This window comes from Meleagris gallopavo, chromosome 29 (assembly GCF_000146605.3).
Source record: "Meleagris gallopavo isolate NT-WF06-2002-E0010 breed Aviagen turkey brand Nicholas breeding stock chromosome 29, Turkey_5.1, whole genome shotgun sequence".
Taxonomy (NCBI): Eukaryota; Metazoa; Chordata; class Aves; order Galliformes; family Phasianidae; genus Meleagris; species Meleagris gallopavo.
Genome location: NC_015039.2, coordinates 335808 through 359256, shown reverse-complemented (window position 1 = coordinate 359256; position 23449 = coordinate 335808). Strand labels below are relative to the sequence as shown.

General features: G+C 45.1%; 2 protein-coding genes across 6 annotated transcripts in view; one reads left to right on the top strand and one right to left on the bottom strand.

Moving 5' to 3' along the window:
• CCDC43 (coiled-coil domain containing 43) overlaps positions 1 to 4320 on the top strand; it is a gene marked incomplete at its 5' end in the record, with an annotated part of 7682 nt that extends 3362 nt beyond the window's left edge. The window contains 4 exons of the mRNA XM_010724464.3: positions 495 to 582; positions 1701 to 1836; positions 2155 to 2213; positions 2886 to 4320. Of these exons, the coding sequence (XP_010722766.1) occupies positions 495 to 582; positions 1701 to 1836; positions 2155 to 2213; positions 2886 to 3073 (471 nt within the window). The remainder of the gene's footprint in view (positions 1 to 494; positions 583 to 1700; positions 1837 to 2154; positions 2214 to 2885) is intronic.
• Positions 4321 to 4950: 630 nt separating this feature from the next.
• Positions 4951 to 22612, bottom strand: MEIOC (meiosis specific with coiled-coil domain). Of its 5 annotated transcripts, XR_002121780.2 has the most exons (9): positions 22428 to 22525; positions 20089 to 20211; positions 18390 to 18547; positions 18171 to 18275; positions 14998 to 16813; positions 13681 to 13815; positions 9915 to 10095; positions 6439 to 6689; positions 4951 to 5073 (listed from the first exon to the last, which is right to left on the bottom strand). XR_002121780.2 is itself a non-coding variant. In XM_031557043.1 (8 exons), exons 2-8 carry the CDS (start codon positions 20125 to 20127, stop codon positions 6514 to 6516), a joined length of 2610 nt encoding a protein of 869 aa, XP_031412903.1. In that variant the 5' UTR covers positions 20128 to 20211; positions 22536 to 22612; the 3' UTR covers positions 5089 to 6513. The 5 variants fall into 5 exon arrangements, 4 of the variants coding, with proteins under 4 accessions (XP_019478913.1, XP_031412903.1, XP_019478912.1 ...); XM_031557043.1 differs by lacking the exons at positions 4951 to 5073; positions 22428 to 22525 and adding an exon at positions 22536 to 22612 and having other exon boundaries at positions 5089 to 6689; XM_019623367.1 differs by lacking the exon at positions 4951 to 5073 and having other exon boundaries at positions 5089 to 6689.
• Positions 22613 to 23449: the final 837 nt, after the last annotated feature.

Sequence of the window (23449 nt, the reverse complement as noted above, 5' to 3'; positions counted from 1 at the left end):
GGTTTGGTGTGCTGTCTTTGAGATGCCAGTTGCACGCCAGGCAGGGTAAGATGGAGAAAGACAGCTGAGGCCTGGCTACGGCATGCCTTCATAGGAAATTCTCTTCTGGGCAGAGGGTATGGAGCAATCTTCAGAGCTCGTGTTTGGCATAGATGGGGCAGGCAGAGGTCATGGGCGGTAGAACAGGTCTAGTTGGGTTAACACTGCTTTGCTGCCAAAGGAGAGCAGGGAGGCTGTGCTGTTTGTGTAGCAGTCAGGTCTGCCTCTAGTCCCGAGCTGAGCCAACAGTAGGTGCACCTCGTGGCATGCATTGCGCTCCCAGGTAACAAAAGTCCCACTGTGCTTTTATTGGTAGATTTCATGTGAAAGCTCTATCACCTGAGCCTGCTGGTGGGTGTTCTGATCCTTTGCAGCTGGTACTTATATCTGATTTGTGCTTGTTTGTAGCAGACCAACTCTGTTCCAAAACTGAGAAGTCTCTTTTCCCCCACTAGGAAGAAGATCTCTTAAACGATGTTTGCAGGGAAGTTGTCGAGAAGTGGTCTGAATCTCAGATTGTTGACGCCAAAGAGAAAAAAGAAGGTAGTGTTGCTGCTCACTGTGCCTTTCTGTGTGGTATGAGTGCTGTGCAGGGCTTGGCCAAGATGAGAGCTGTGTGTTTGCTCTGTTAGGAGTTAAACTCAGTGCTGCTCGTTGTTTGCAGAGCTGACTTGCTTCTCATTGCTATGGCTTATGTACTGTTTTGTCTTGAAATACAAACAAAGCTGAGTAGTTTCACTTAGGGCTGCTGCTGGCATTCTGCTGCTCTCTGGGCTCATAATCCTGTGGAGGAAATAAGTTTTTGTTGTTTTTTTTTTCCTCTGGAGCACAATGAAATCCCATACTGAGAGATGTGCAGGTTTAATGTAGCGCGTGGCTCAGTGATCTTCAGGGCTGCATTGTCACGATGTAATGCCCCATTTGGCTAAAGCCCTTTTTTGTTTGCTTTGCATTTTCTTGTTGGTTCCTGTGCACACAGAACGCTGCCACTGCCCGATGTTGTGCTGGAAATAGTTGTCCCCATCGGGCCCTTATTGTGAACCCTGCATTTATGTTGTGCTTCTCTTGACCAAATCTCAGGGTTACGGCACACAGCTGTTGAGTGTCTTTGCCTTAAAATTCATGGAAGCAGTCTGTCTTTGGTCTGACTTTGCCTTTGGCTGAGGACAGGAAAATGTGCTCCTCTGTGTGTTAAAAAATAACTCCCTTTTTTAGCCAAGGATGGGAATTGCTGAAGATGCTGCTGGATCCCTCTGGCTCCTACCACTGGCTTTGCACAGTAAATGAGGGATTTTTCTTATTTGGCACAGAAAGATGAGAGCAATATGTCCTTCTAGCCAGGTTGTTAGAAATGTGACTCCACAGGAGGATACGTCCCAAATGAAGTCCCACAGCAGCAGTATTGGAGCTTAATCTTTAAAGTTCCTTTCCAACCTAAGGCGTTCTGTGATCCTAAGTCAGTGCCCACTTGTAATTTCTAGAAAACACATGGGGTGTTTGCTCTTGGTAGAAAGCTGAAGCGTTTGAAACACAAAACCTGGAGGGTATCTTCCAGCTTTTAAATGGAGCACAAAAGCAAACCCATGGAAACGTGGTGTGGCAGCTGCCAGCAGCGCCCTCACTGCTGGGGTGCTGACTGATGCTCTGACTGTTCTTGGCAGATGAGGTCCAGGCGATCGCCAGCATGATGGAGAAGCAGGCCAGGATCATCGTGAAGCCAAAGGAGATCTCGCAGGAGGAGAAGCAGAGGAAGGCAGCCCTCCTGGCCCAGTATGCCAACGTGACAGATGAAGAGGAATATCCTTTTCCTGTTTGTTTAAAATCGCCTTCCTAGCTTTGCAGTGTCTGGTGGAGGAATTGGAGAAACTTGTTTTTTAAAAAACAAGTTGGAAACTTGTTTCCAGCAAAGGGGCTTCCATGGCAAAAAGCATGGGAGGTCCCAGCTTAGGGAGTTAAACATTGGGTTTTATGCTTATCTTGTTCTCAATCATCAGTGTTTGTTTTCAGCTTCTTCCTCCTGGCCTGGTAGAATTGTTATCTGACAGGTTTTGATCCAAGTGACTCTACAGGAGCACAGATCCACGAGCAGTGCCCACAGTTCCTTAATGCTTTCACTGGCGACGATGAACAGGACAGCTCCACTGCGACAGCAGTAAACATTGGATCAGAAAAATGTATCCTTTGAATTCTCTGAGTTGGGTTTTTGGGAGGATGGCAGCATCTGCTGCGCAATTCCCATTCTTTCTAAGACTGATCCTTTCCTTTTCTCTCCTTTATGCCTTCCTTTCCTCTACTGTCCTCTCCGAAGCTTCACATAACGTTACTGATACAGATAATTTTCCCAAACACCAGTTTAATTCTGAGTGGTGTCCAGAGAGGCAAATCTTGTCAGCAATCATTATAAGTGAAATTGAAACAAGACTATTAAGGTACACTTAGTTGTATGTACACTTAGGGCATGGTTGCTGAACCAAAGACCTCATGTTTTTGTTGGTGTTATTTGGAACATTCCTGCAACTCTGCAGCTGCCAGTTTCAGGTGGAAGCAGGTTTTATCACAGCACAAGCAGAGGTTCTTTTTTCTTTCTACCTTCCTCATTTTACTTCCAGATTGTTTACCTGCTTGGTGAGAAAGCAGAGCGGGGAGTCAGAAATGTTCCTTGTCTCTGTGCATCACCTTTTATAGAGCTGTGGCTGAGGGATTTCTCTCCCTGCAGAGCTGGGAGGGAAATGAGCAGCTGAGGTCTGTTGTGGCTGATCCTACAGTCAGCGTATGGCCCCAAACCACCACTAAAAAGAGGAAGCTGTGTGTTCAGAGCACGTTGTCTGCCCTTAGCTCACTACCAGCCCTGTTCCGAAACACCAACGTGGAGGATGTCCTGAATGCCAGAAAGCTGGAGCGGGAGCTGCTGCGAGATGAGTTCCAGAAGAAGAAGGAGCAAGACAAACTCCAGCGAGAGAAGGACAAGTTAGCCAAGCAGGAGCGGAAGGAGAAGGAGAAGAAAAGGACACAAAAAGGAGAGCGCAAGCGATAGCCGGGGTTTGCTAGTTGGACTTTAAGGGGATACAATCAGTTATGAATATGGTGTGTGTTTAAAAAGCAGCAAAAATTCTGGGCACGTGGCTGGTGACCGGTTCTTTGGAAGCATTTCCTTTATTTTACATAGCAAAAAAGAAATTTCAAGCACCTCTTAAACTCAAGTTTTGCCATGTGCTTGTGGTGTCAAATGTCCCAGTCATTTTTGTGGCCAGTGTTGTACCAAAGAACAGTGAAGTTATGATGTTTGTGTTTCAAATTGATCAGTTTTACTTCTAACTAGTTAAAGCAAAGCAAAATGTAGGAAAGAGCTTCTGAATGGGCCGCATCCATGGACTGCAGCAACAGCATGTTATGAGTTGAGAACACAGCAGAGCCCCTTTCTGACATGCAGTTAAGGACTTGCTGCTACGGGGTGAATGTGAATTTACACTAGCCTTGAAAAATGTATTTGCAAATACATTTATTTGTGCTGCCAAGAACAGTGCTACATTTTCATTCTGGCTGAAAGAGCAGGGTTTGGCTCTGCCCTCAGCAAGGGCAAGTGCTGCTCTGCAGCAAGAGAAAAGAAATCATATGAAATATATTTGAGTTACAGCTATGAGACCACTTCACCCACAGACTCTTGGTAAGGGAAAAGCACAGTGATCGGAGTGTCAGCTGGAGCAGGAGCAAATCGGTCAGGTCCTTATGCTGTTCTGAAACTTAATGCTGGTGGCTGGAAAATGGTGCTCCGTGATGTTCTGTGTGGGTGAACATCCACTGTTATTTCTACAGCAGCTGTCAGAGAAAATGCTTTAATGCAGGCTGTGACCGGTTTGGATGCTCTGGCTTTATGAGCAGTTGCTCCCATCTGGCCCAGCCCTACTCAGGAGCTGTGTGGAGGGGCTGAAGGCTTCTCTCACCCCACAAGGGCTCTTTAGCTGCCATTTTCAGCCTTCTTCGTGGCAGCATCACCTGAACTCCCCTCTGTGTGTGGAGGAAGGACCTGTGGTGCTTCCAGGGGCACAGGGGAACCACTGCACCTCATCCCTGTGCTGCTTCATGTTCTGGCCACTGCGTTCACATGCAAGGCTGGCCTGTGGCAGGAGGCAGCTCCTGGCCTGGTGGTGGTAACTGCCCCTATCGCCCACTTTCAGACCAGTCTGATTTAGGGGTAATGCATCCTATTATTTAACTATTTTTGCAAGTGTGAGTATCTGCTTTATCTTTGGACTTGAACAATAAAGATGGCTGGCCAAGAAGCCGGGCTCCTCTCTGTGTCTGCGACGGCAGTGACAGCCACAGGGCCTGTCCTCGGGCTCCATGCCACGTCCCATACCCTCACTTTCTCTTACCCAGCAGCAGTATTTCAGAGGGCTGAGCTGCTGTTGTGCCTCTCATTCACACCTCTTGCCATGGCCATGTAGGGCAGTACTCGAGTGGTGCTGCCCGAGGCTTTTGGGGCCAGAAGCAAAGCACAGTGAAGTCCTGCGTATGAGCACAGCTGCATAAATCAACAGTATTGAAGAACATGAGCTCTTCCCTGGCCGTCTGCTTGTTTCAGCACAGTTAATGCTTCCTGGCTCGTGCTGTCACAGGTCTTCCTTGAAGCCACAGAGCTGTTAGCAAATGCTAATAAATCTTACAGTTGAGGCAGAGAGCTGAGCACTGATGGCAGATAACTTTCAGGAGCGCAGACCCATGGGTCTCTGGTAGGAAGGGCCTGATAGCAAACGTCACTTCTCTCTCCTTGTCGTGGCATTGAGACCAAGGGAAACGCCAGGCACACTCCTAAGATTTCTACTGCAGGTACTGAATTCATTGCATGAACTTTGTATGACAGAACAGAGCTTTTAACTAAGATACGCTTTGGATTCACTGCACTGATCCAATTCTGCCATAGTCTAACGTTACACTCATTTTCTTTATTAATATCAGTACACCTCTGCTTTGTACCTCGTGTTTCAGTAAGTAAATGGAAATTACAATTCTTGTCACTGGAGAATGCTTCAGGAACTGAAACGTGAAGGAAAACAGAACAAATTTTCTTCAACGAAAGCTAATTTATTTCTTACCAGACAGACTAAATTCCATTTGTTTTTAACACCAACATGTCCTAGTTAACAAATCTTAATGCAGTGACTTGTGGTATGAAATGTGCTTTGTCCTCCTGCCCCCATAAATTCACTCTGGCAGTACTTCTGGCCATACCAGTGATCAAAGTGGTTACTTTCTCCTGCATTCTCATTCAGTGTTTCTCTCATAATCCCCAATGACAATTTATGTGGTGTGATTCCACCTCGTACATAGCAGGATTTCCACAAGTAGGAAGAACGCAGACTATGTTTCAAATATCAGTGCATCTAGGCAAGGAAAACTGAATGAACTTAATCCACGCGTTATAAACGCGATGCTGGAAGTGCTAAAACCCCTCCTCTAAGCCACATAATACCAACGCTTTCTATCAATGAATAAGTTATTTATACTCAGTACAGAGATTGAGATAAGATGTGCAGATAAGCACCAAGTGTTAAGAGCTGTCAAAAACACAGATGTAAACTAATATATCTAAAATAGGACAATCAAATCACAAACCAAACTAGTGAAAGAGTAACTTTAAAAAAAACACAAGTTTCAGAACATTGTGATGCCTACCCTCCAAGCAAAGTTTTCAAGTGAAGGCATTAAAAACAATACTCATTATTTCAGCTGCTGTACAGCTTTTTTAGAGGTTAATACTGTGTGCATGTCACATTTTGATTATGTTAAGTACTTTAAAACAGGTTCTTTCTTTTCCTGAGGGCACGCCCAAATGATTTGAATACATTTACTAAATTGCAAGAGCAATTTTATCATCATTTAATTTAGTAGAATCTGGTGCATTTCCTTTCACAAACGTGGATTCTAAAATCTCAAATTCATAAATACTAATATGTTAAATATTTAATTTTACATGAATATTCAGTACTTTTAGCATTCTTCCTCCTGTTTACAGGTATTGGTTTGATAAAGAAAACACCTTTACGTCACAATCTTGTCTGAAACCACCTGGACACCACAGCAGACTACAGTCTTTAAGACTCGTTATTTTAAAACCCCTTTTCTAAAACAAAACTAAACAAACTCAACAGAAGAATTCTACACCAAGGCTCACCTGCAGACGTCACATAACGTCTTGGGTGTTCGCTGTTTAATTAGTGCGATTCCTTAACATTCATCAGTTAGGCTTCCCAATATTACGGTCCTGCCTGTAATTTCAGCAGTCCAAGGAGAAACTGAGAGCCCTTGATGAAAATTCAACCTCTCCTCGAGATACAGCTTTAAATACGAGTATCAGCAGTTTGAACTTTACAAATAATTAGAAAGAATAAACGTCATCACCTCTTCATATGCGCACACTGCTACATTTTCCTTTGCTCGTGGTTTCTGCCATCTGATCCTGGCTGCCACGGCCGTTCACATTTTCGTACGCTTCTCTTCAGGCCGTGCCCTCTCCCGGAGAGCTTTTGCTGTGAGCAGCTGTCTAGCTGCAGGTTTTGGCAGGCTCACCTGCAGGGCACACCACAGACTCGTACGTACGTGACGCGTCGCTGCGCTCATCTCATTGATCGCCACTGCGAGAGCCAAAACATCTGCAAGGGAGAAAGGAGCTTTAATTTTATTACGCTGTGTAGTTTTTTAATCACTGGGCTGCTGGTAAGAAAGCAGCATCTTTTAGACCCCTTTTAGTCTGATTTTGGCTCTTCCTGTAAAAGGTCATAAAAGTTCCATCTGAGAAGGCAGTGTTTTTAGGCCCTCATTCAGTTGGGTACGTGGAGCGTCGGTACTTGTTTTATCAACAACCCTACTTTGCTCTCATCTGATGTCAGGAGCAAGGAAAGCCTCACAGGCACCTCTGTGTTGGAAAATATTCTACAGACAAACTCCCTCCCTGAGCTCATTGCTGGATGTTCACAGCGAGCCCTTCAGATCTACAAACTGGATCCTCTGCCCATCTTGCCTAAGAAATTATTCTGGCAGAGGAGGTGAAGGAGTAGCTCATTCAGCACATTTTATTAGAGTGTGCAGACCACGTTCTGCAAAAACGTGACAAAACCCACCATTTCAAAGTAAAGAGAGGCAGAGTGGTACAGTGGTACACTGATTCAACAGCTCAGTGCATACAACAATCAATAAATATGTGGATAATTACTGGATTTCAATTCCAGCCTCCGTGAGGAAACATTTAATACTCTCTTCTAGGCACCAGAATTTTCAGTCAGAACTTTGTTTTATTCCAGGTTAACTCTACATTACCTGTTGGACTGCACAGAAAGGGCATGTGTACTTGCTTCCCCTGCTAAACACTTCCATGGGGACTGGAAGAAGTGGAAGGCACTGACTTAAGACCTGCTTCCCCAGGCACTCAGGCTCAGGAAGCATGACTGCAGTTTCCTTTCACTGCACAAAGCTGGCACCTACTTTCAACCAGCAGCCTTGGCTTCACTGCTCTAGGACAGTGGGACAGAAGGACAGAATTTCAAGGCCTAACTTCATCCCCTCATCATTTCCCTCTTGGCCAGCTTGTCTCTCACTCTTGGCTCTCACTCAATGGCTGATTTCTGCAAAACCTTCCTGAGACCTCATTCTTTCCTTCTGCAGAAACAGTGAGCACTGATTCCTCTTACAGTTACCACTGCTAAGCCAATGGAAGGAGTGACAGAGAAAGCTGATTTATGTAACCAGGAAGAATAAAGGAGTAAATCCATTCGTGCAACACAAATATCAACTATCCAAAGAATTGTTCAAGGTAATATTTGTAATGATAACTCTGGAGAAACCAAGGGCAGAATGCAGAAGTGGAGGATAGAACTGCCTCCTTTGAGCATTCAAGATTGCTTCTCACATCAAGCTTTGTGAAAGAATAGCCCACAGAAGTGGTATCACCTCAACCATCTAGAAGAATCTAAGAAACAAGTGACACTCACTCAAAGTGGCACATCTCAAAGCAGAAAGATACAGCTGGTATTTGGTCACTACCAGGTAAGAAGAGAAAACCTCACCAAAATAAGGAGGAGTTGTTTTAAAGTCTTTGGATGCAGTATCCAAGAGCTGCAGGCATTAAAGAGGTCTTTTTTGTCCTCAAAAGATCATCTGTAACATCTAGATTATTTTGAGAGATCCTGAACATCGAATCTCAGGCAACAGAGGTATGGTTACAAAAGGCTTGGAGTGATGCACTGAAAGCCCTGACCATTGATCTAGGTGGCAGATGGCACTCAGGAAAAACCTTCCTCTCATCATCATGATTTCTCGCAGAACTTCCTTTGTTAGCTGGTCAAAACCATTTACAAACAACTGCCAGACTTCATGCACAGTTCCGCAACTCTTGTGTGTAGTAGCAGAATCTTTCAGACTCACGTTGCATAAGACATGGGGCAGCCCAGATCTACCTGCTACCCAACAAAGCAAATCTGTGTCCAAACAAAAGAGAGTTAGCAAGGAGAAGATGAGGCCACGGTTTTGTTTAAATCAGACCTCCTAGAACACAGGACACAACAGTCAGATTCTGCTTTGTAAGATAGTCAATCAGATGGAATATAAAGGTGCTGTGGGAACAAGGTAGGGCTGAGGGAGACCCTTCCTCAAACAGAACAAAGCTCACACACTAACAAGGAAGGTCTGGCAAAGAGAGGAGATGCAGTTTGAGGCATTTTCCTCAAAGCTCTCCCAAACACACAGCAAAGGAAGTTGCTAAGTTGAGTATTCTAACATTTGAATGTCTCACCAGTTGCTACAACAGGCTGACACATCTCACAGCCAGCCAGCGTGGCAGAGGAGAGGCAGACAGAGAGCACTGTCTGGTTCAATTATCAGATCCCGTTGTGCAAGGCCATCTCCTCTTCTCTCCCTAGAGCAGCTGGGTCAGGGAACAGGTCTGAAAACCATGACAGACAGCTACTTGTTTTCTTGCCTACTCAGTTCCAAAGAGCTCACTGACCTGGTTAAGGTGTAGCACTAAAGCCAATGCCAATTATTTTCATGGGCTTAAAGACCAAAACTGTCACATCACCTTCAAGATAAACAAAAACAACTGAAGAAGTGAGAAGGAAAATTGTTAGAGTGTATCTTTTGAAGTAATCTTGAGAATTGTACAACTGCATGACGGGAAACACAAAAGGCATAAAATCATCCATCTCAGTTTTGGGAAGAGAGGCAGGAAATGAACAGAGCAGTGTCAGAACTGTAACAATGCTTCCAACACAAAGCCACGGAGCAGAGCATCACAGGTGGCAGGGCTTTATTCATACTCACACCTGGGGAACAAAGAGAGGAAAGAACCTGCCATCCTGCCTGTGCACTACTGAGAGCTTAAGCTGAACATTCTGCATATTTTGGATACCATTAAGAATAAAACCAATTCTCTACAGTACATCTCTGCATATCCACCCAAAACACTATTTTTTTTTTGTGTGTGTGCGTGTCAGTCTTCAATAGAAATGCTTAAAAAGTGCATTCATAACTCAAGGACACATTGGTCACTTCACAGGTTCAACGTTAAAATACAGACAGAGCTACAGAGGTAATGGTTACAGCATTACAAGGGACAGAGAGAATGAGGCAACAGCTTAAAATCATCTCCAATGACAAGCTACATTGCACAGTTAATTGAATAAATGCAATCAAAACTGATTTAACTCATCTCATCACCTAGAAAAAATGGTCTGCTTCTCTCAGAGCTGAAAAATAACTTCAGATTATAATTGGTTGTAAACCAAAATGAAACTGTGGCATCAAAACTCTCAGGCATTTTAACACAGACTTGCAATACATGTAGAACTGCAGCTACTTTACTAAGCACACCAGCACAGCAATACCTCTGTCATCTTGGCACCTGGGAGCTCCTTGCTTTGGTCGATGGGAAGCATTTACAATCTCATATTTTCTACGTGTCTGCACAACACGAATCACCTCCAGATGTTTATCAAGAGCAGTAGAAATGTTGACATGAAGGGGAGAACTGCGAAGGCGCTCCATTTTTCCCAGTAAAGTCACAACCTAATGAACATTTGACATGTTATAAGAGCTCAAGCTGTACTCATCTACACTTCCATGAAAAGCTAGCAGATTAGGAAGAAAAGATTAACTGCAACCATTATTTTGTTTTGAGAACCGTTCGTAAAGTTATAGGTGAAGTAGTTAAAATTCTTAACTGGAATTCTTTCTTCTCCAAAAACAAAGCTGTAAAATATCAGTTGTGCACAGAATAGCAAAATGCACAATAACAACACCAAGACACCCAGCTTACCTGTTAACAATGGATATTACAACTCTGGGACAACTTCATAACAGGTGATTTCCCTGACAACATTCTAAACCAAAGTTTCTGTTGCTTACATTCCATCAGCACTGCTGCAGCTACCTGGGCGTGAACAAATCCCACAGAGACTGCCCAGTTTTCACCCAGGTGATTTCCTTCTGCTGTGCAAAGCCAACATCAGCATGGGAGAGCAGCTTAGACCGCTAAGAGCTGCTATAACCGCACCATAGGCTGGCTTTCAGGATAGATATTAAGCACAAGCACTCAAAAATCACTGTTTTCTTCAGACAAATGAAAATCTGCACTTCTGCTGCCTTGTTTGCCTTACAGTTACACTACTAAGAATTTTCCTTTGGTGAGTGATTCCTCAGCTGTGGCTCATAGGCCTCTGGAGAACCTGGCTGCTTGTCTGCAGATACAGGACACAGAATTCCCAAATTGTAATGTTTATTGGACAGTGGCTACACTTGGTGACTTATGAGGAAACCTGGTGATTGATAAATTAACAAACAAACAAATAGGGGCTGGGAGTACAATGCAAAGGCAAGTTCTTGATGCTTCCTTACAACAGAAGGACTGGAGGCTTTCCCAAGAAAAGGAGAAATGCTCAGTTTATCTAACAACAGGCTGGGAAACAGAAGCATGTGAGGCAGGACAACCTGTCCAACCCACCTCAAGTATCCTCAGAGCAGGCTGCTGGCCAAACAGTCGTTTTGGCAGTAGCACACACAACAGAAGGCAGCCTGCTCCTTGATACTGGGCTTTGCAGAGCATTCAGGAAGAGCAAGCTCCTGCTGACAGGGTAGTCCTGCCTCCCCTTTCATCTTGTGAAAGCCTGGAAAAAAACTGCAGGCATTAATAAATTATACAGGTTTCTGTGGCAGCAGCAGCAACCAGTAAACTCAAAAAGTAACAATCCACATTAATAAAGTAAAAAATAATAGTAATAAATAAATTGAAGGGAGCAGGGCAAATTTCACATAAACAACTGAGGAATCAGTCACTGGGAGAGGAAACAAAAGTTGCTAACATGGTTTGTAAATCACTCGCGTGGCTTCTGAAGGACAAATTTTAAGGAGTGGCACAGCAGAATTATGTAAGCAAGTAAAACGAAGTGAGATGAACCTCAGTCATTTCTCATCTTAGAGTTGTTGATGGATAATCCTGGAAGGCCATTTCTGTATTAAGTTAGGTGCTACAGTGACATTCAGACCCACAGAAGAAATGAGGTTCTCCAAGATGTGGCTTTCAAGTACCATGACCACACCTAATGGGACCCACTGCAGCAAGTCCAATGCCTGCCCTCTTTACAACAAGCCAGGGAGAACCAACAGGTATGTAAAATCAAAATCCACAAGAGTCAAAGCTGGGCTGCCCTGGAACCCAAGGAGAACCACTAAAGGCTCGAATGCTCAACTTCCCACCTCCTCCCTTTTGGCTGCCACAGGGCTCACTCAGTCACTCACATCCCTCAGTGGGAGCAGCAGGAAGCCAGCAGCTTCCCCTGTGGTTCAGGGGGAGGACATACCAGTGAATAAGGACTGAAGTTTCAGGTCCAGCTTTGATGACTGTTTATCATACAGTGGTGTGTCCATCAGGGACTATTGTGTTTTACTTAGGAAGACTTTAACAGGTGAGACTGAACGTCCAGCCTCAGCACATTCTGCAGTGGCGTGCTCCAGTTACAAAGGAGCTGGAGATTTACCAGACACAAAGGAGATGAGAGTCTGTACAGGGTAGATCTTAGTTTAAGTGCTTTTAATAGCTATTGAGTGGCACAGAGAAGGAAGCCATTGTCTCTTCTTCAGCTACATTTTGTTCTGGAAATAAGAGCAACTGTAAATGGGAGTCTCAAATGAAATGAAAAAATGTCTGTGAGCACCAAGAGGGTTTTAATGAGATGCTCTACGCTACCAAGAGTTCATCCCACGTCCAGCCAGTTCAGCTTTCACTCAAGCCTTCGTACTAGTTTTTCTCCTTGGCTGTCACTGCACTTTTTGATGCTACAAATCTAGGTTCAACTGCCTACTGTGCTTTTGAGCATCCTTGAAACTACTTTTCAGCTGCTGTCTAATAAGCATTTGAGGTTCTTTATTCTGAAGTTTGGTTCCTCACACAGCTAGACAAGATTAAGTCCTCCTTTAAGCACGGTCTTAAAGATGAGGACAGGCATGCCATCTGAAATTAAGGAGGTAATTCCCTCACACTGTTCTTCCAAAGTTCATGAAACAGTAATTGGAAATTGGTACACTAAGCCTTCAACCTATCGACACATTTTCACTACGCTCTCTACTCAGCTGTAGGAAGAAAAGCAGCTGCAGAATGATCCCAGCAGGCAGTAAGCCAGCGTGGCTCCATGGCTTATTTCACCTGTATGAGACTGGTAAGAAAGAGTGAGCCTTAGCACTGCTGCCTTGGGAGCTGAGCTCAGTCTGCTCCTCCAAGAACCAGCATCTGCCTTTCATCCTGCAGGGACAGGTTCCAGCACCTCTGCTCTTCAGCCCACATCTCTCTTCCTTCTGCAGCACAGGCAGCCTGGCTTTGGTCTCCCAGCCCCAGAAGCAAGCCCACCACTATCTGTGGCAGCACAGATCAGCTCTGCTTGCATTCACCTCCTCCCTCTGGTCTCCCTTGCAGGATTCTGCACAGGCTGCTGCTTTGCAAAGCAGCACGATGCTGCACACTGGCACCATCATTTGTGGCACCATAGAGCCACACACAGCTCAAAAGGCACAAGTCTTATAGCCTATGCCTGTTTAGCTTAAAAAGCAAATTAACAATGCAGACATTCAAGCTGAAGTTGCACAAAATACACATTCCTCACCAACAAATACAGCTCTGTTATGCAAATATGCATCATAATCTCTTAAAAAGATTAATAAATATGTTTGTTTCTTCCCCCCCCCCCCAAGTGCCTCCTCTAATATAGTGTGTGCAAAGCTGTGATGAACATTTCTCTGCTGAGCAGGGACACAAGAGGTGCTCAACACAGAACAGCTCAGAATGCAGGGATATCTTAAAGCTGTGCAAGCAGTTTGACCAGATGCTTGGTTTCTGGCATTGCTTGCACACCTCTGTACCAGGAATCACATTGCCCTGGCATGAACATTCGTAAATGTGAGCCCGAGATACTCAGGTTCCCTGCTAAGACCTGGGGTGAACCTGGAGCTGTAAGGATTCCAGCAGGGACTGCTGAAATATTTCCTGCACAGCCCTGAAGAACAAAACTATCTGGAGAAAAGCTGCTCTGACAAACTTATGTATCTTCTACTGTACTCTATGTAATAAATTCAACAGATTTTTACAATCTTTGTACAACTCACTCTGGCTTGTTCACGTAGCTGATCCACAATTAAGCGATCAACTCTTGATGAGTTTGATGTCAGCCTTGGAACTGGAGCGTTGTTATTACTGGAAATGCTTTTCCCTGGGTAACTCTTAGCAAGAGCTGATTCAGTCTGCAGGAAAACGAAAAGAACATCTCCTTCAGAACATCAGTTCAAGGTGTGCTTTATTTCAGCAAGAAAAGCAGCAAGAAGTTTAAGATATAGTTTTTTCCCCTTAGGGTTTTGGATTTTTTAAGTAGATAGTGTGAATTAATCAAGTTGGGATTTAACCAGCTGGTGTGAAAATCACCTCTTTGAAATTAACAACCAGTTTACTCCAAGTGCTTCAAATAGAGCAATTATCACAAGATAAACTGATTTTCTTTAGTTCCCATCTCAACTCCTCCTCTTTTGCCTTTTACATCTACGTACAGACATCGATCTCCCCTTCTCAAGGTGAGCCCTGCCTCCCCCAACCACTGTATCCAAAGCAATGACTGGCTTTTGTCAGGCAATGCTCTGGCAAAAATTTGTTACATCTCTATTCAATTTCTTCCACTGGACTGACACAACAGCTTCCACAAAGACAACAAGCAAAGGGCCAGCTGCCACTATCTCCTGGTAACGTTTGATTAAGGTTCCTCCACCAACTAGTGGTTCCAGATCATTTCTGAGTCTCCACACCACCTAAACTGGTGAAATCAAGACAGATTTTACACTTAACAACGGGATCCTGAGACACTCACTTATGCTATTAACAAAAAGGGCAATTGCTTTAAACTTGGAAACTGCTTCATACAGAATTGTCTGAAGCTTTTTCTTTTATGTGTTTTGATATTATTATATTTCTTCAGCTTGTTTTTTGGGGAAAAATAGGAGCCTGTTCCAGTAGATATTAGGCTTTAAACTTCAGACAAAGTGGAAGCGAGGAGGAGAGAAATAGAGTAGAAGGCATTATTTTAATTCTTCAAGGGACTGAAGTTTAGTCCTAGTTTGAAATATAATTAATGGATTTGCTTTGAAAGTTTCCAGATACACATTTTCCCTTGTGCTGCAATGTAATTACTGTTTTTTAGCCACACAATATACCCTTCCCAGGCCCCAGTGCAGAGGCTGAAAACATCACTGAATTTTGGTGTAAGCACAACATTCACTATGCTCCAAATCAGGCCATCAACCTACAAACTGTTTTCAGTCTCAAATAGATGGGGAAACAAACTCTTCTCTCTCAAATCCCATTATTTCAACTCTTAATGGTCTCACCTTTGAGTGTGATCAGATCTGTGACATGGAATACTAAGAAATATTTTTTACCTCCTTTCTTTCTTTCTCCAAAGCTCTGCACTGTTCATAACACTCCTCTAGTTTAACACGGAGTTCCCTGGCAGTCCCACTGTTCATTTTAACTTGCTTTTGACATCCCAGCGCTGGTACATCACACATCAAATCATTCACATAAGGATAGAAGCAATTTAAGCTGTCACTGGAGAACATGTTGTAGGACTCCATCAGAGGCACAACCAGACGGCCCAGTGGACGAGCAGATCTCGAGGGGATTGCAGCTGAACCAAGCTGATGGTTATGCTTCCAGTCACCCATCACACAGCTGCTGGCAAAGCTCGATGCCTGCACGTGAGTCGTGTGATTGACAGCATTATTACCTCCATTTCCCTGCCTGAGATTGAGCTGACCCTGAGATTCCACCGAATCCTGGTACACGTTCTGCAACAGCCTGTCTGAGTGTTTTTGTCCTTCTAGCTCATAATGCTCACTCTGTGGCTTCAACTGGAAACAGTGCTTGTTCACATTTTCAATGGTCCCAAATTGCTGAGCTGAGCTGCCTCTGTCTGGTTGCATTAATTTCTTGTCACTTAAAAACTCAATCAGATTTTCTTCTCCAGTCTTTGCCAGTGCTTCCATAAGAGCAGCCGACTGAGCTCGTTCTGAAGCGTTATAACCAAAATCGAGACTCGAAAAAAACAAAGAATTATCTTGACAGTTCTTGTGAGATAAATTACCATTTAAAGGGACATTTGAAGACGCTAACTGTAAGAAATCATTAGGGTGACTGGAATTTTTTTGTAAAGTAGATAAATGATTATTCAGTTTCACCATGCTTGGACTCTGAGGTGGGACAGCGGGTTTGGTTTGAAAGTTCATCCAAGCCTGCCTTACATTGGCACCTGCTGACAAGTTTGCTGAGTTTGGTAATAATGGAAGTGGTTTACAGTACTCAGGATTCTGAAGATCAGACTTGGAAAACTGTGGCTTATCCACACCATTTGCACAGTCACTATTCCCCTGACAGGCTGTAAGAGAATTTAGCCCATACTCAAATTTCTGCCCCACATCACTGCAGAATGGAGGCTCATTTGCAAACTGCTTTTCTGATAGGAGTCCTGCACTCTTGGTGAATGTAAAGTTTTGCTGATCTGGAATCGTTTCTATTTTTCTCTGAGTACCTGATTTGAATTGAAATAATTTAGAATAGGGTTCTACATCCAGAGATGATGCTTCAGTCATTTCACTTACTATTTTTTTACTTTCTTGGAAGCTACAATTGATGCTCTTGGTAGGCTTTGCTTTGGTAAAATGAGAATATTCAGCATATCTACCATAATCAGCATTTTCATTGCATCTGTGAAACTGTGAGAATGTTTCTGCCTGCTTTTGTTGCAGCTGTGCATCTGCTCCTTTGGGACATGCATTCTCTCTTCTGTAGGAGTAAGCATCACCTCCTGAGTCCTTGATTACTTCCAAATAAGCAGCGGGAGGTGTGAAGGTGTTTTTCACACATGGATAGTTCTGACACACAGGTGTTGTCTTAATATTCTCATTAGCCTGCATGTTGCAACAGTTGGCACGATCGTTCCTAGAAGGGCACAAACATTGCTCCTCAACGTCTGTAGCAGGAAATCCATGATAGCATTCCTCTACTTTTTGCTGTGGTGCAAGGTTACCACTTTGCAAGTACTGTTTTTCAGCAGCAGATGTTGATTCACTACTATAAAAACTCTGCTGGGAAACAGCTGCAGTAACTGGTCTTTTAGTTTCTGACAACAGGTAGTGGTGGTCTGTGATTCTCGTAGCATTCATGGACCACACCGACTTTAAGCTGGAAGAGCAACTCCTTGACAAAAACAAGAAGTACACATTAGTGTTAGCTTCCATCTGCAGTGCTCTTCCATTCCCAAATGGGGAATGAAGGCTTAAAACCCATTTCACTCCCAACCATTTCTCTTCACTGTGGAAAGAATCACTTACTTTAAATGTTATCTACTATTGTCACCTGTCCATCTTCCTACCTCTACCTGTTATCTTCCTGTAACTCGACTAAAAAGCTGATTCTGGTTTGCTGAACCAACTGATACACATACCCTGCCTTTAAGCTGCAGGTGGTGTGCAGGCACCAAATGTTCACTCAGTCCTACCAAAGGATTTACCATCATCTCCATATTCGTGATAGAGCAGAAGATTAAGACCATCACGACTTAAACTCCCCGTAACCCTTCACAGCCACGTCCAAGTTCTCTACACAAAATACTTCTGTGCCTCACGCTGCTTATTGCTTCAGAATCACCTGCATTTTACACTGGCTTACACTGCTTCCTGCATTTAAATCAACTCACTAAAAACAGGCATGTCCTTTCCTTCTACTAAGTACTATAGATTAACAATGGAACAATCATTATGTAATCAGACCAAGTGAAAAAGTGGAGCTGTAGCTGGAATGCATTGCAGCCCAGATTGGATTTTTGTTTTCCAGCACTGTCAAATCTAAACTATCTAAAGCAAAGGAATTAGTAAGTCCTTCTTTTGATCAAGACTGACTTTGTTTAGAGCCTCGCTTTGGCCACGTGAGCCAGCACATCCACAAAAACCAGAACCGTCTGGGGAAGACAAAGGGTGAGTGGCTTGTGAACCACAAGAACTGGGCTCCCTTCCTTATCTGTGAGAACCAGAATACTCAGATTCAGGCTATCTAATGATTTAGTTCAGCACTAGAACATAGGAATAATAAATCTGACATTTTGATCTGCAAGTGCTACTTAGGTTGCACAAACATCAAGGAATACTCATTCTTCATAGAACTCCTCCCTCGTGTCAATTCAGTTTCCTTCTCACTCTCCTATTTCCTCTTTTGTGTATTCCTTCTGTGAATTGAAATTAAGAAAGAAACCTCAAGTCTGAACTCAGTCATGATACTGAAGGAGATCTACCTGAATACGGCCCTTCCAGGCTGCTTAAAGATTTATTTAAAAACTTCCAATAAAAAAATTCTGTAAATACCAGAAAACCAAAAGCTCCCATGGTACTGTCACTAGTAAAACTTGATCAGATTAAGGGGGAGGAAAGGAAAATGCAGAGGAGGAGGGCTTGCTAACAGGAGATGTGAAGGTGAATAAGAGAACACAGACTGAGCTCAGTGAGGGCAGTTTTTGTCAGCAATAAGAATCCCAGAAGTTCTTGCATGGCAGCATACTCACCCCTCAGCACAATATGGCTGTGATTTATCCTGCTCTTCCAAGATGTTAGACACAAGCTCATACAAATCCGCTTCACTGCCATAATCATTCCTCTCAGTTTGAATTCTGGAAACAAAATTGGATCCTGGTTGGTTCATTTAAAACAGTTCATTAAGTTAAACAAACAAACAAACCACCTGATCCTTCAACACGAACGATCACCCAGTCAAAACTGACTACCTGGATTTCACATTCAGCTGAGGAGCAGCGGGCTGCTTGCTGTCATCTCCGCACACAGACCACGGTGTGTACAAAAGGGAGGAGTCCACAGGTGCAGAGTATTCTGGTGTCGAGAGGGAAGAGCTGTAGGTCTGAGGTGGGTCTACGTTTTCTTCGTTCTGCATTTTATAGACAATGAAAACATTGATTTCAATATGAAATGATATAAATTGTAATACTGAATTGTCATTTCTTTATTCTGCAAGGTTCTAAATGACTTCACCCGTGGAGCAACCAGCTCACCAGAAACAAGCACACCACATATTTTGGGCACAGTGCCACAGGGAACTGTTGACTACTCAGGGTGTATTCCTGAAGGCACTGGGAAAGGGTTTTCATTTCAGACTCCTACCTGTGCAAAAAGCTAGACCTATGAAATGCAAAATGAAAAGATGTAATGATTTTCCTATCACAGTGTTTATAACTGTCAGACTAAGCAGCTCCTGCTCAGCTGCTCTACATGAACGTTTGGACCCCACCTCTGTGCCCCAAGAACACGTGCTGGGAGACCGAAGCTCCTCCTCAGTTTTCCTAACAATAGTCATTTCTTTCTCACTTTGCTACAAATGTTGATACTGACAGAAGAACAAAACATACTGAAACACTATCTTCCTCATCACCACGTTCTCCTTCATCTCCCAAATATGTAGCACTCCACACTGAGTCTTTCTTTAAATACTTCTTTAATAGATTCTAATCCCCTCCCTCCCTCCTCCCTTTTTTTGTGGGTGTTTTTAATTTTAAACTCAACTCTCAGTCACAACCTCTTGGTTTTGCTGCCACCTCTCTTTACTTCCCCCAACTTTTCACTATTCTTGCTCTTCTCATAGGCACCTCCAACTGTTACACTCTTCACGTTACTCTTTTCCCAGGTCAGCTCAGTACAGATAACTTCCATGACTACACTTTCTCTACACACCTCCCTTTACTCTAAACCCATTTCTCTCTGCTGGCCCTAATTACTTCCATGTTTCAGTATGCCAACAGTTAACTCCTTCATGATGTATTCAGCTAAATGTAGCACATCTCCAGCTAAAGTCCTAATTTCTCCTCCCCCCGCATTTGCTCATGCTCCCTTCTCACCTATTTACTAGCTTTCTACATCTGTCTTTTGCCACTCCTCCTCATAAATGTGGGAAGGTCAGTGGATTCATCTACTCTTTCCTTCTTCCCATTACTGTCAGCCCCCTTCCTGCTGTGACGTTCAGTCAGTGGACTGAGAAAAAGCACAAAATGAACAAAGCAGAAGGCTTATCTGGAATTCCTGCACTACAGAGGTTACCAGTGAGAAGGAAAGATGGGGAGAAGGTCCTGTGTCATTCTGCAGCACTCCTCCAATTAAACTCTCTCACGGGGGAGTTCTCTTGAAATTTTGAGTACAGCAGTGATGACAGAAAACTTCAAAAATTGATCACAACACAACAGATTGGGCAAAAAATTACAACAGAGACAACAAAAGGTGAAATACACAACAGGTGAACAGCCTTAATTGCGACCACATTTAAGTTCCTGTCTTTTCTGATGAACCTCACACTTATAAGTTACAGCATTTGATTTAGGCATTACCAGCAACAAAACTAGAAATCTTTTTGACCACTTTGCTTACAAACACCCCAAACATTTACAAAGATATACAGATTTTATTTATAACCAACTGAACCTGTGGTTTGTAGCAGCCATGTGAGCCGGACTCTGCCATCACACTGCTGAACACATCTGCCAGCCTGCTGCCAGCCTCTGCACTGCTCCAACAGCAGCTGCCTCCTCTGCACACAACTTTAGGCTACAAAAGATGAGGTGGAGAAAGCGGTAGAAGGACATAATTATACATAAACCTGACGAGTGTAGATCTCATTGGTATAAGTAACTTATTTAACTAACTTGCCTGTGGATTCTTCCCCCTCAAAAACACCCCTCTCCCCATCATCTACCTGGATGTGCTCAGAAATAGTTGCCCAGTGGGAAAAGGCAATGAAAACAAAGCAAGAACTTCAGTTTTTCTTCCCCTTTTCAGAATGCTGAGGCACACAACAGAATTAAAGTTTAAAAAAAAAAAAAAATCGACTAGCTAAAAAAAAAACCAAAAAAACACAGTTGAGAAATAAAGCTGTGACATTACATGTGTAATATTTAAAACATAACTGTAGCACCTACAGTCACTTAAGTAGGAAAGTTCACCAAGTCCAACCACCTGCCTGACCCACCAACCCCATTGCTATACCACATCCCAAACAGCGCCAGGGCTGCAGACTCCACCTCCTCCCTAGGCAGCCCCTTCAGTGCAGGACCACCCACTCCATGAAGAAATCCTTCCTAACACCCAACCTCAAGGTCCTGAGGGCAGGCAGAGAGCTGGGGCTGTGCAGCCCAGAGAAGAGAAGGCCCTGCGGAGAGCTGAGAGCAGCCTGTCAGTATCTAAAGGGGAGCTATGGGAAAGAAGGGGACAGACCCTCTAGCAGGGTCAGTTGTGACAGGACAAGGGGAAACAGTTTCAAATTAACAGAGAGCAAATTTAGACTAGATATAGAATCATAGAATGGCCTGGGTTGAAAAGGACCACAAAGGACCTCATCCAGTTCCAACCCCCTGCTGTGTGCAAGTCACCAACCAGCAGCCCAGGCTGCCCAGAGCCACATCCAGCCTGGCCTTGAATGCCTGCAGGAATGGGGCATCCATAACCTCCTTGGGCAACCTGTTCCAGCTCCTCACCACCCTCAGGCTGAAAAACTTCCTCCTCATATCCAACCTAAACCTCCCTGTCTCACTTTAAAAACATTCCCCCTTGTCCTATCACCATCCACCCTTGTAAAACAGCCGTTCTCCCTCCTGTTTATACGCTCCCTTCAAGTACTGGAAGGCCACAATGAGGTCTCCCAACAGCCTTCTCTTCTCCAAGCTGATCAAGCCCAGTTCCCTCAACCTTTCCTCATAGGAGAGCTGCTCCAGCCCTATGACCATCTCATTGCCCTCCTCTGGACCTGCTCCAAGAGCTCCATTTCCTTCCTGTACTGGGGGCCTCAGGACTGGATGCAGCACTGCAGATGGAGCCTCACAAGAGTAGAGGGGGACAATCACCTCCCTGTCCCTGCTGGCCACCCCTTTTTCATAATGCATAAGGAAAAAGGTTTTTATGGTAAGGGTGATGAGGCTCTGGCACAGAAAGGTGGTGGACAACCCATCCCTAGAGACACTCCAGGTCAGGCTGGATGGGGTCTGAGCACTGACGGTGTCCCAGCTCACTGCAGGGCAGCTGGACCAGATGGCCCTTAAGCATCCCTTCCAGTTCAGATGATCCTATGACTCTATTCTACGATCCAACGCCTCCAGATTCCTCAGGAGCCCAACACCCCCCACCCTGCAGCCTTTTGGGCAGTTGAGGAGAGCAATATGTTCTCCTCTTAGCCTTTTCTCCAGCCCAAACGGCCCCAGTTCCCTCAGCTCCTCATAGTTCTCCTTCATCGCCTTTTCCATTCTGAAATCCTTATTAAATTCAGAAAGTCCAATTCCACAGCACTGACACCATTCTGAACAAGCACTCCTGCAAGCAGCCATCCATCTGTATCTCCACAGGATGACAACGTGGCCACAGGACAACCTCCCCGCTTACCAGCGCTTGTACTGGTATCCTCAGACACATTACGAGCACACACAGAAAATTAGGGCAAAAACCAGCTGTTTCTTATACAAATTATGCCATGTCTTCTCCTTTTGTTGAGCAGTTGTATGGCTTTTCACCTCAAAACAGCAAACAATGAGAAAACACAACAGCAGTAGGAGCCTCGGCCGGCTGAGACCCCCTGCCTCCACACACAGCCCTTTTTCCACACGGAACCTCAGGGAACTCCCCTGACAGAGGCACAGGGCCTCAGCTCCGCCCGGTGACCGGCAGCCTCAACCAGTCGATGACGTTCTAACAGCAACATTTCCGCAGCCCAACCGCTCCACCCCGCCTCGCAGCCCCCTCCAGCCGCCCACCCAGCCCAGTGCGATGCCCCTCACCTCCATGCTGCCCGCAGACCGCGGCTGACACAGCGCTGCCCGCTGCCCGCTGCCCACCGCCCGCTCTCCTCCCCCTGCACCGCCCCAACAGTTCTGAGGCGCCGTTACCTCAGAGAGGAGCAACCGCCCGCCCCGCCCCGCGCGCGCAGCGGGATTGGCCAGCTCCTCAGCGAGCCGACCAATGAGAAGCCGGCGTACTCCTCACACCTCCCCGTGCCACGTGACCGCCTTTCTTTTCCACGCGGCTCAACGGACGCCGTCGCCGGTCACATGGTAACTGCGCTTTATTTCCATTGGCCTTCGTTCTCCAAGGTATAGCCAATGAAAATTACGCAGGCACTCAGCCCGCCCTCATCGGCTGGAGAACAGCCAATCAGCGAGCGCGCGGCCGTTGTTCGCCCGGAGATAGCGTGGCGCTTTCAGACGCCTCAGTGCGTATTCGCGGGTCGGACCGCGCGGCAGCGGTGCGCTCAGCCGCCTTGATTTGTCAGTTCTGTGGGAGATCGGGCTGCAAAATGGGGACGGGTCTGAGGGCACGGCTGTGAGGAGCGTTAAGGCCCCGCGGTGCGTTGGGCCCGGAGCAGAGGAAGCTGAGGGAAGGCCTCATGGCGGCTACAGCTCCTCACAGCTCCTCACAGGGAGTGGAGGGCAGCGCTGAGCTGTGCTGGGCCGTGAGGTAAATGGTAGTTCATAAAGCCACGGCTGGTTTATTACAGCACTGGGGGTGTGGGGATCTCTTCACAAAGCATGCATATCCCACAGCTAAATCGCCCTCATTATGTACAGTTAACATAGGAACATCACAGAGTCACAGAATGGCCCAGGTTGGAAGGGACCTCAAGGATCACGAAGCTCCAACCCCCTGCCACACGCAGGGCCACCAACCTCCCCATTTCAGAGCAGCCCAGGCTGCCCAGGGCCCCATCCACCAGGGCCTTGAACACCTTCATGGACGGACGGGGATCCACAGCCTCTCTGGCAGCTGTTCCAGCACCTCCCCAGTCTCATAGTACAGAACTTAA

What these genes read in the sequence shown, in the direction of transcription:
- MEIOC (XM_019623367.1), bottom strand. An exon ending in ATGGCTGCTACAAACCACAG is followed by an intron (nt 18,548 to 20,088) that starts GTTCAGTTGGTT and finishes TATAAAATGCAG; the next exon opens with AACGAAGAAAACGTAGACCC. An exon ending in AGCTACGTGAACAAGCCAGA is followed by an intron (nt 10,096 to 13,680) that starts GTGAGTTGTACA and finishes AATGTTCATTAG; the next exon opens with GTTGTGACTTTACTGGGAAA.